The sequence below is a fragment of the Actinia tenebrosa genome, unplaced genomic scaffold (assembly GCF_029948245.1).
Source record: "Actinia tenebrosa isolate PJP-AT-01 unplaced genomic scaffold, QUT_ActTen_1.0 PGA_scaffold1__47_contigs__length_23844297, whole genome shotgun sequence".
Taxonomy (NCBI): Eukaryota; Metazoa; Cnidaria; class Anthozoa; order Actiniaria; family Actiniidae; genus Actinia; species Actinia tenebrosa.
Window position 1 is genome coordinate 14378995 of NW_028292578.1, and position 12209 is coordinate 14391203.

A 12209-nucleotide genomic window follows, 5' to 3' on the forward strand; every position below is an offset into this window, starting at 1 on the left:
AACCAATAATGTGGATTTGTTTCAGATCGTTCGCGAAGCCTCCACGTGCCGTCCAGATGGTATCAGAATGCATCGTTATCCTTCGAGGTTACAAAGAAGTGAATTGGAAATCTGCTAAAGCTATGATGTCTGAAGGAAACTTCTTGAAGAGTTTGACTGAGATGGATGTTGATGGAATCACTATTGGACAGGTATAGGATTGAGTATGAAGACGATGTTGATGAAGATCATGATTACAATGATTATGATTGTGATGATGATGATGTTGATGGAATCACTATTGGACAGGTATAGGATTGAGTATGAAGACGATGTTGATGAAGATCATGATTACAATGATTATGATTGTGATGATGATGATGTTGATGGAATCACTATTGGACAGGTATAGGATTGAGTATGAAGACGATGTTGATGAAGATGATGATTGTGATGATTATGATTGTGATGATCATGATGTTGATGGAATCACCATTGGACAGGTATAGGATTGAGTATGAAGACGATGTTGATGAAGATCATGATTGTGATGATTATGATTGTGATGATCATGATGTTGATGGAATCACCATTGGACAGGTATAGGATTGAGTATGAAGACGATGTTGATGAAGATCATGATTGTGATGATGATGATGATGTTGATGATGATGATGTTGATGGAATCACCATTGGACAGGTATAGGATTGAGTATGAAGACGATGTTGATGAAGATGATGATTGTGATGATTATTATTGTGATGATGATGATGATGATGTTGATTACTGATGATGATGATGATGATGATGATGTTGATTACTGATGATAATAGTAATGGACATTTTTTTACAGGTCAAGAGATGTCGAGACATGTTAAAGGAGCTCAACACTACGATTGAAGAAATGAAAGAAGTCAGTAAAGCCGGTACTGGCTTGTTGAAGTTCGTCACAGCCGTCATGGGCTACTGCAGCGTTGCCAGAGAAATCAAACCCAAGAGAGAAAAGGTAAAGATTAATAGTGATGACGTGACAACATTATTTTTAAAAACTTAAGAATTTTGATGGCATTAAGATACTGAATATCAAAATATGATATAGTGAGGAATTTCAGAGCAGTAGAGCAAAAAACACTTGAGATATAGGTCATTTAATATACTAAAGTATCCCAATACATTTTCTCTTATTTGGGACTGATCTTAAGTCATTGGATTCAGCGCGAAATTAAAGAAAATGTATTTGGAGCTTAAATGCCTAATATCATCATTTCTAAAGCTCACAACTAACAACCTTAAAAAAGAAACGTCAGTAAGTTTTTTCATCTTTTCACGGTGTATAATTTATCCTTTTATCATAACTATCTCATTAGAAACACCGACGCAGCTCACACTAGTTTTTAACTAGTTATCTCTTCTTAACAACTTCTTAAAGTTGGCAGAAATGTAGGCAATGTTGTGTTCTCTTAAAATATAACAATCAAAGCTGAATTGCCAACATTTGGAAGTTGATGTAATGTATTCAGAAAATCTACTGTATTCTATTGTCCTTCCATCTATTGCATTAGATGTGATTCATTGTATTTTTATGAATACATTACATCAACTGCTATCTACATAGTCTCTCCCATATTGATACACTTTGGTATTACGCATGCGTGACTGCGATGTAGTCTTAATCCAAAATATCTAACACTATCACAGGTAGCCCGGTTAGAACGTAACTATCATCTCAGTAAACGTGAACTGGAGAAGATAGAAAAAGAATTGAAAGCTCTGGAGGAAGAGTTAAAGAAACTGGGAGAAAAATACGATGCAGCTATGCGAGAGAAGTCAAGTCTGCAGGAAGAGGCTGAGATCATGGAGAGACGATTAATAGCTGCTGATAAGCTGATCTCTGGTTTGGGATCAGAGAAAATCAGGTAGTAAATATTGGTCAGTAATGATTTAGTGTGGATAGACGGGACCGCCCTATAAAGTAATCATCTGACCCATTGAAAATCTAACCATTTGGAACGAAAAGGGCAGCACTTTCTCCTCAGTCAACTGGAGTCTGCATCCAAGATGGCCGCTATGACGTCACTTGCATACAAAATATTCATTGAATGTTTACTCAAATATGGAATTTTGATTATTTCAGATGGACAAGTGACCTTGAAGAACTCAAGCAGCAGCGAATACGTCTCCTTGGCGACTGCCTCCTTGGAGCAGCCTTCCTCAGCTACCTCGGTGCCTTTACGTGGGATTTCCGGGGGGACATGCTACGTGGGGAATGGGAGAAGGATGTCCTTGCTCGTCAAATCCCAATGAGTCAACCATTTAAACTTGAAGCCCTTTTGATCAATGACGTTGAGATTAGTAAGTGGACATCAGAAGGGCTCCCCCCTGATGAGCTGTCAATCGAGAATGGTATCTTAACCACACAAGCCAGTAGATACCCCTTGTGTATTGACCCTCAGCAACAAGCGTTGAACTGGATTAAGAAGAAAGAGGAGAAGAATAATTTAAAGGTGTGTTTGACTGTATGACTCGCTTAGGATTCGACAATGGTAGTGGTGTTGGAGATGTTGATGTTGATGTTGATGGTAACAGGTGGTGATACTAATGCTGCTGATGCTGATGATGATGATAATATTAATAGTAACTGATGATGATGATGATAATGATGATGATGATGATAGTGGGTGATAATGATGATGATGATGATATCGATAGTGGGTGATGATGATGATGATATCGATAGTGGATGATGATGATATTAATAGTTACTGATGAGTGTTCATGATGGTAATGATGATGATATCGATAGTGGATGATGACGAGGATGATGATGATATTGATAGTTGCTGCTGCTGCTGATGATATTCATAGTTGCTGATGAGTGTTCATGATGATGATGATGTTGATGATGATGGTGACGTTGCTGTTGATGTTAACTGTGGTGATAGTAAAGGTGCTGCTGATGAGGATGGTGACGATGTTATAAGTCTGTTCTTTAACCCCTTTACCAAATAATGTTTAGGTAGTAACATTCAACGACCATGACTTCCTGAAGCAGCTTGAGCTAGCCATCAAGTATGGCTTCCCTATTCTGTTCAAAGACGTCGATGAGTACATTGATCCAGTTATAGACAACGTACTGGAAAAGAACATCAAAGGTAAAAAGAAACTTCTCGTCTTAAACAATTTCATGAGTATTATTTCTTTCTTTACCGGAAATGAAGAAGTTAAATGATAGACTATTTGCCCTCTATTTTCAACGTCCCAAAATCTACTGGACCGCTATTTGCCTTGGTCATTCCAGCTACAGCGCTGTTTTATCTAGCTACCAGTGGCTGGCAATAATTAATAATGATAACTAATAACTTGATATTATTCTCAGGTGAACCTGGACGAGAGTTCGTAGTGTTGGGTGACAAGGAAGTCGATTATGATTCAAGTTTTCGTTTGTACCTCAACACCAAGCTGTCTAACCCTAAGTACACACCCGCTCACTTCAGTCGATGTATGGTGGTCAACTATACCGTGACCATGAAGGGTCTTGAAGACCAGTTACTCAGTGTTATTGTTGGCTTTGAGAGGAAAGAGTTAGAGGAACAAAGAGAGAGACTCATTCAAGAGACAAGGTCTGATACTATTTTTTTCTTTTTTTCTTTTTCTTTTTCGGTTCCTTACTGTCATATTCATCTTATCCCTGTCTTCTTCCGTTCCCTCTCCTCATTTTTAATCATACACCTATTTCAAAAAACGTTGTCATCGACAAAGGCGATAGGCAATAGGCGAAAAGCGATATAATAGGAGATGGGTCATTCCAAGATCCAAGAATAGCTGGAATGACTTGTGTTACTGCTTCTTATTCTCGTCAAGAACATGGACCTTGGTGTTAAGACCGATTCAATATTGTTTGTAGTCGACGAAACCATTTTCGTCTCGGAATGACCTATCGCCTATCTAGACTACGCAATGACAACGTTTATTGAAATAGGTGTATATCATCATGTTAATGTCATCTTCATGATCATCTTTTATCATCGTCATTATCATCATAACCATTGTGTATTGTTATCTGTTTTGACCAATTATTATGACAACAAATCCTAACAAGTCCTACACTTCATCTTGCAGCGAGAACAAGCGTCTCCTGAAGGACCTTGAAGATACTTTACTGCGTGAGTTAGCCACCTCACAAGGCAACATGTTGGATAATGTGGAGCTGGTTCAGACTCTAGAAGACACTAAAACCAAGGCTGTAGAGGTAAGGCTAACTCTTAACAGAAAGGAAGAAAGAAAGAAATTAAGAAAGAAAAAAAAGGAAAACAGAAAAAGGAAGTAAAAGAAAAGGAAAACTGAAATATGAAGAGAGAGAAGAGGAGATGAAAGGAAAGAAAAGGAAGAAAAAAGAGATAAAGCCAAAGGAAGGCAGAAAAAGAATAAAAGGACAGAAAAGCAATGAAGAGAAGGGAAAGAATAAAGTGGCATTTAAGGGAAAATCATTTAAAACTGACTCTCTGTCTAAATATAAAAATGTAAAAGAGGAAACACAAAGCAAGATGCACACACTGAGTGACTCATAGGTAACAAGTAAATATGCCAAATTTTCCATTGTTAGGTATCGGAGAAGCTTAAACTTGGAGCCAAGACAGCCATCGACATCGACAAGCTTCGTGACGGGTACAGACCAGCAGCAAAACTAGGAGCTGTCCTCTTCTTCGTGTTGTCAGAGATGTCAGTTGTTAACTCCATGTATCAATACTCTCTCAACTCGTACTTGGAGGTGTTCGGTTTATCGCTGAGGAAGAGTTTACCTGATACAATATTGCCCAAGAGACTTAAAAATATCATGGATACGTTGACTATGAATGTGTATAACTATGCTTGTACAGGTGCGTTGTTACTCAATATACCATGGTTTCCGTGGTGTATTGGATACATTGAAAATGAATGTGTGTAACATGATTGTGCAGGTGCGTTTTTATTCAATATACCATGGTTTCTGTGGTGTATTGGATACATTGACTATGAATGTGTATAACATGCTTGTGCAGGTGCGTTGTTATTCAATATACCATGGTTTCTGTGGTTTATTGGATACATTGACTATGAATGTGTATAACATGCTTGTGCAGGTGCGTTGTTAATCAATATATCATGGTTTTTGTGGTATGTCACAGAGGGTTATCCAGAGTAGTCCTCTCCTCCTCACGGTTTAAAATTCAGAAATGGCTCTTAACCAATCATAATGCTAGTTTATAATCCTCGCAATTTGATTGTTCTCCAGGTTTATTTGAACGTCACAAGTTGTTGTTCTCATTCCAAATGACAATCAAAATTATGGAAGCTGATGGTAAAATCAAACAAGAGGAGCTCGACTTCTTCCTCAAAGGTAACATCGCTCTCGAGAAAAGTTCCCGCCAAAAACCGTTTCCATGGATACCAGATCAAGGCTGGGAGGATGTCATTCGGCTGGTGTCTGTCACACCGGAAGTGTTTGCTTCGCTTGCTGATGATATCGAACGTAATGAGAAAGCTTGGAAAGAGGTAATATGGTCAAGCTATATTTTAGGGCATTTATATTTGTAATCAGAGTAGAAGTCTAGCCATGCTACCGTATCTATAAGAACATGATGTCACTAGCTAATTCACACGTAAACAATGTACGGTTTCTTCAGGCATTCGAAACTTGTACCTTTTCCTAGCGTACATTCTGTACCTTTTTGCCTTATATTTGGACCCCACATCAAACGAGAACAGAGTGGAGTGGAAAAGCATAAAACATCTTTTGTATGTCGTCTTTAACTGCAGTACGAATTCGATTTGGGCTAATCTGAAACTGGAAAAAATGAAAGCCTGGCCAACGATGCACCTTTTTCTCCATCTCAGTTTTCTGTTGTAAGAGTATTGAAGCTTACAACGTTTTGGAACACGAAAAGAAAAAAGAAAAAGAATTAAGGTCTAATAGTGTAGTTAGGTACTATTACTTGTAGTTATGACTAATACAGTCTTTATTACTTGATATTGTTTTAGCTGAACGACTTAGACGCCCCAGAATCACATCCCTTACCAGGAAAATACGAAGAGTCCCTGTCTGACTTCCAAAGACTTCTTCTTCTGCGTTGCTTTCGTATTGATCGCATATATCTCGCCATAACCAACTTCGTCACGGGTCGCATGGGCGAGAAGTATGTCACACCTCCTGTCATCAGCTTCGAAGCGATCTTTGAACAATCAACTCCATATTCACCAATCATATTCATCCTGAGCCCTGGTTCTGATCCTGCGAGTGATCTTCTGAAGCTCGCCGAACGATCTGGCTTCGGAGGAAACAAGTTGAAGTTTCTTGCTATGGGACAAGGACAAGAAAAGGTGCGTCACCTTCTTGAATAAAACTGACCAATCAGATAACGGTAAACTAGACAGAAATTGAACTGATAATAGCGTTAACCAATCAGATTATCACGTTCTCACGCTCTTATTATATCGATGCGCTATTTGATTGGCAGGTTAAAAATATTGAACTAAATGTCGCAATATGATTGGTTAATGATACTAATTTCTCATAGTTGTCCCGGTTGGAGTATCCGCACAGTAAACCTATCGTAACACAATCACACAGAAAAGTGTCTAACTATTTTTCTTCCATTAGCTTGCTCTTCAACTCCTGGAGACCGCAATAGCACGTGGTCAGTGGTTGATGCTTCAAAACTGTCACTTACTCGTCAAATGGCTGAGAGAACTGGAGAAGGTTCTGGAACGAATCAGCAAGCCTCATCCTGACTTCCGTCTGTGGTTGACAACAGATCCTACCCCTGAGTTCCCTATTGGAATCCTGCAAAGATCACTCAAGGTACGTGTCGCAGTTTTACTCGGGCTACCTGTGGTAGGTCGATTCTAGTCTACTAGTGATTGGGTTTGGCCGATAGGGGCTGGTCGTTAGTGGCTTAGGTACTTTAGAGCTTTTTAGTTGTGACGTATTTCTGGGTCCAACTGCTAACAACAACCGCTAAAATAAAGCGAAAAATGTTCTCAATGATTTAATCTCCATCTGAAAGAATTCGAACTTTGGCAAACAAATCCTGTCTTGAAGAAAAAGCAAGAACAATCTCTATAGAACCGCTTTTTGTTTTGGAGACGAAAGTGGTTTTTCCATACGATTGACGCCATACTTAAAAGTACTATTCTCTTTGAAGTGCCGCATTTACTTTTAACAATGGCCATTGAAAAAACACACTACTTTCCTGCTTATTACCTCAGAATGTTGTGCAGGGGGACAGAAATGTGTCTTAATCACCTTTCGGCAGCCCGTGGTTCTTGCTTCAATATCTAACAAGTCCGCACTGTTTTTTTCAGGTCGTCACTGAACCACCTAATGGACTTAAACTAAACCTACGCAGCACCTATCACAAGATATCCAATCAAATGCTCGCTGACTGCACTCATCCAGCCTTCCCACCTCTGGTCTTCGTACTTGCATTCTTCCATGCTGTGGTACAAGAAAGACGAAAATATGGAAAATCTGGCTGGAACATCGCGTACGACTTCAATGAATCTGACTTTAGAGTTTGCATGACGTTGCTAAACACATACTTGACCAAGTCTTTGATAAATACCGATGTGAAGATTCCATGGGCAAGTTTAAAGTATCTGATTGGAGAGGTGAGTGCTTTGGATCCTGATAGTTTTGATGTTGCGATGAAGCTACTACACTTGCTAAAAATTGTCTACATTTTTAAAAGGAACTTTTGAATGCCACAGTCGTCGTTGATGATGTTGATAATGGTATTGTTAGATATAGTTGATGACGAATGTGATCTACATTACGAAGTCGACAATGATGATGATAGAATGTTGATGATTTTCTCTTGATATTGTTAACCAACGCAATGGTGATGATGAAGATAACAGTGATGATTGTGATGATAATGATAATAATGATGACAGTGATGGTGAGATAACGATGGTTGGATGATGCTCATGATGATGATTATGATACTATTAAAGATCATAACGATAATGAGCAGGAGGCTGCAATTAAAAACCCTGAAAAGTCTGTAGGTACAAGATGAGGTTGTCATGGCAACTAATATCACATTTCAATTACCTCGTTGCCTAGGTGATGTACGGTGGTCGTGTGATCGACGACTTCGACCGGCGTGTCGTCAAGACCTACATGGACGAATACATGGGTGACTTCATTTTCGATACCTTCCAACCTTTCCATTTCTACAAGAACGAAGAGGTGGACTATTGTATTCCCAAGGGGGAGGGGGGTAAAATCGAAGCCAACCGTGACGTGTATGTTGACAACATCGAGACCTTACCATTGGCTAATACCCCGGATGTTTTTGGACTCCATCCTAACGCAGAGATTGGTTACTACACCAATAGTGCTAAGGTAACAATAGTTATTAATGATAAATCAATGTCACGTATTCATGGGTTAAAATGCTAGTTAAAAGCGCTGGAATAAAAAACCCAGTATGTGAAGAACTTGTCCGTCTGCAACAACTTGAATTGTTAATAATAAGCCCGAATGTTAAGAGAAGGGACGAAAATGACAGTTGATTTGAACAAAATAGTCAATGGTGCTAGATCAATACTACTCTATTGGGAGTGAACCACGCAAATGATGTGTACCTAGTAGGACGACTAAGCTTCCTTTCTCCCTTCCCCCTTCTATCTTATCTCTCTCTTTCTCCTTTAACAATTTTGAACGCCAGAATGAAATTGAAAAACGTCTCCCGCGTCCATTGTAACCCACCACGTTTAACATTCTTTTCCTATTTTCAAGGATATGTGGCTCAAACTCGTTGAACTACAACCTCAGACTGCAGGGGATGCTGGGGGAATCAGCAGAGAGGAGTTCATCGCCAAGATTGCGAGTGACATTCAAACGAAACTACCGCCATTGTTCGATGTGGATAGGATACGAAAGAACATCGGTGAGATAACACCGACAACTGTTGTGTTGCTACAAGAACTGGATAGATTTAACGTGTTGATTAAGAAAATGTCTACATCGTTGATCAACTTGCAGAGGGTAAGTGAACTAACTGGAGAGAGTACGTGTAGATGACGCAGGGGTGGACCCAGGAATTTAAGAAGGGGGGTGACTAGTACGAAGGTTATACCAGGAACGCGAAAAAAAGGGGGGTGACTGTTACTAACGATATACTGAGAAATTTGAGCAAAAGGGGGTGACTAGTCACCTATACTACCGTCCCTGAATCCGCCACTGTGATGGGCGATGGAAGGAGAATGAGGAAACGTGGCGGAGGGGGGAGGGGATGAGTATTGATAGATAGAGAATAACAAGAGATTGGTGTTTAGAAGATTAGATTTAAAAGTAATAAGAATGTTGGGTAGGGTGGGAAGTGGGAGGGGAAAAGACTTTAAAGAGGAGGCTGATCTTATATAGCCTGATAAGGATACGACTAAGGTACGAGAGACAGAGACAAAGAGTCCTCAGCACCCCCACATATTGGGTGTTTACTTAATTTTGCATTTAGTAATGAAAGTGATGAGACATACATGGACAACGTAGATAAGAAAAACAACGAAAAAGTTCGAATGAAAGTTGACTACACTGTTGACTAGAGGAAAGAAGAATGTTTTAGGTAGATTTTTCAAACAATTCCCTGCCTCTGATTTTTATTGTCTCCTGTTATTCTAAACCAGTTTATTCTGTTTGTAGGCATTGGCAGGTGAAGTTGGTATGAGTAATGAACTGGACGAGGTGTCTAGGTGTTTGTTTAATGGTCAAATTCCAACATCTTGGCGAAAGTTAGCACCAGCAACTCTGAAGTCCCTGGGTAACTGGATGGAGCACTTTATGAAGAGATTGGATCAGTATAACCGATGGGTAGGTCTTCTTTGCTCTAATAGATATCGAATCGAGTATAAGTGAAACTAGAGGAGAGGAGAGGAGAGGAAAATGGAGAGGACGAAGAAATGAGGAAACGAAGGGAGAGATTGAAGAAAGGAGGAATGTAAAAACGGTTTAATGTTAACTCGGTATTTAACACATTTTAAGAAGAGAGAAAAAGTAGGAAATATGCTCACTTGATAAAAACAACGAGAACACGACTAAAAGAGAAAAGATGTAAAGTCGATTTGTCAACACATAGCATTTCAATAAAACAGAACAATAAAACAACCGACTCATATCCGGATAAAAATTATCATACGCACTACTACTGCTACTGATAATGTATAGATTTAAATTTTGGATCCATTTTCCGATTAAGCATGATAAAAACAATAGCCTTACCTTTTAAATGCTCAAATGTTCACATAAAGTAGGCTTGAGTCTTCAAATCTAAGAGTCTGTGCATCCAGTGTCGATTGTGTTCGCCTCAAAGCTTTGCAATAAAAGCATTGTAGTCCAGCTTGCATCATGCGAATCTTCAGTTGAGTGTCGAGGAGTTTGGCTTAAAGATTGTTATCATTATGGCTGGGAAATGACTACCAGTAGAAGGAAAACATCGACTTCCTTTGCTCAAGCTTAGCGAACAGCTACGTTAGGTTGTATAGAGAAGTGAAGATATTTACACCTTGCTGTAGAGCACGGAACATTTTGACATCTACACAACCGAGTGCATTTGCGATGAATATTCACGTGCTGTAATGCCGCTTTTTTGAATGAGATGATTTTGGACAGTTAAATTTTGAAATAATGCGGAAATGTCATAAAGAAATAACGAAGGAAAAGATAATGAAGAATGAAAAAAAAGAGAAAAAGAATAGAAAGAAAATGGATTAGCAACTAGATTAGCAAAAATAATAATAAAAATAATAATAATAAATTTTTTTTAAAATAAATAAATAAAATAATAATAATAATAATAATAATAACAATAATAATAATAATAAAGATGATGAAGTTGAGATAAAAAAAGCAAGAAAGGGAAAAAATAGGAACCAACCGTTTCGTTTCCTCAATTATATTTCATACTCTAGCTCAATCCTGAAATAAAATAAATAGTTCTTAAAAGCAAAAGAGTAATGAAGATGAAATCAAATAGAACTGAAATCATTTTCGCATCTATTCCATAGGTCAACGATGGCGAGCCCGCAGTCATATGGTTGTCAGGGTTACACATCCCTGAATCATACCTTACTGCTCTTGTGCAAGCCACTTGTCGTAAGAACGGATGGCCGTTGGATCGTTCGACTCTCTACACGACCGTCACTAAGTACAAGACCCCTGAAGAAGTCACTGAGAGGGCGCACTCGGGATGTTTTGTCAGCGGTTTGTACCTGGAAGGTGCCTCATGGGACCTTGAGGGTTCTTGTCTTCGTAGACCAAGGCCTAAAATATTGGTAGAAGAGCTGCCTATTTTGAAGGTTATACCTATTGAGGCACACCGCCTGAAGCTACAGGTGAGATATGGAAGATTACTGGATAATGATCGTTAATGGTGCTGGTGCATGATAAAGCGGTTTTCGACTAGTGAATGAAAATCGATGAGACAAACTGGAAGACACTGGAAAACCACTTCAATGTCGTATACTTATGCATAAACCGGCCTCGAAGATGATAATAACGATACTGATACTGGTGATGATGATGATGATGTTTATAATGATGAGTGAATGATGTTTATGATAATATTAACTGGGGATGATGGGCAGGAATCACGATGATAATGAAACACGGTGACGTGTTGGCTGTAATGATGATGTTGATGATTATTATCATGCACTAGTTGTGATGATGTTGATGATGATGCTGATACTTGTAGACGAACTACTTATGGGGGAAAATGGCATTATTATTAATGTATGATGATTTTGTCACCAGAACACGTTCCGTACTCCAGTATACACCACGTCCCAGAGACGTAACGCCATGGGCGTCGGCCTGGTCTTTGAAGCCGATCTAGCATCCCTCGAGCACGAATCTCACTGGGTCCTGCAAGGCGTTTGTCTCACCCTAAACTCCGATTAGTAAACTGCATCATCGTCTTTCATGTGTGATCCTTTTGCAAATCCAAAGTAAAAATATAAAAAGGATTTTAAACTCTTTTCTTAGCTCAAGAATATTTATTCGAAGTTTTGCTCTGTTTTGCACAACGAGTTAGTCGTTAAACGTATTGATGTCCATCGAAAAAATAGTGTGTAATATATTTTATTATATATGTTGTATTAATATTGTCAAAATAAATGGTTTTCATTGAAAAAAAAACATCAAAATGAGACCTTTTGTATCTGAAATCTAGTGTATTTGAAAAAATAT

General features: G+C 38.8%; 1 protein-coding gene across 1 annotated transcript in view; it reads left to right on the forward strand.

Moving 5' to 3' along the window:
- LOC116304786 (dynein axonemal heavy chain 10) overlaps positions 1-12166 on the forward strand; it is a 41871-nt gene extending 29705 nt beyond the window's left edge. Inside the window, exons 47-63 of the mRNA XM_031714567.2 lie at positions 26-191; positions 834-986; positions 1679-1896; positions 2115-2484; positions 2997-3132; positions 3357-3600; positions 4100-4229; positions 4584-4857; positions 5253-5512; positions 5999-6337; positions 6618-6818; positions 7322-7627; positions 8085-8366; positions 8763-9011; positions 9666-9833; positions 11027-11353; positions 11775-12166. Coding sequence (XP_031570427.2) covers positions 26-191; positions 834-986; positions 1679-1896; positions 2115-2484; positions 2997-3132; positions 3357-3600; positions 4100-4229; positions 4584-4857; positions 5253-5512; positions 5999-6337; positions 6618-6818; positions 7322-7627; positions 8085-8366; positions 8763-9011; positions 9666-9833; positions 11027-11353; positions 11775-11921 — 3970 coding nt within the window. The 3' untranslated portion in view covers positions 11922-12166. The remainder of the gene's footprint in view (positions 1-25; positions 192-833; positions 987-1678; positions 1897-2114; positions 2485-2996; positions 3133-3356; positions 3601-4099; positions 4230-4583; positions 4858-5252; positions 5513-5998; positions 6338-6617; positions 6819-7321; positions 7628-8084; positions 8367-8762; positions 9012-9665; positions 9834-11026; positions 11354-11774) is intronic.
- Positions 12167-12209: the final 43 nt, after the last annotated feature.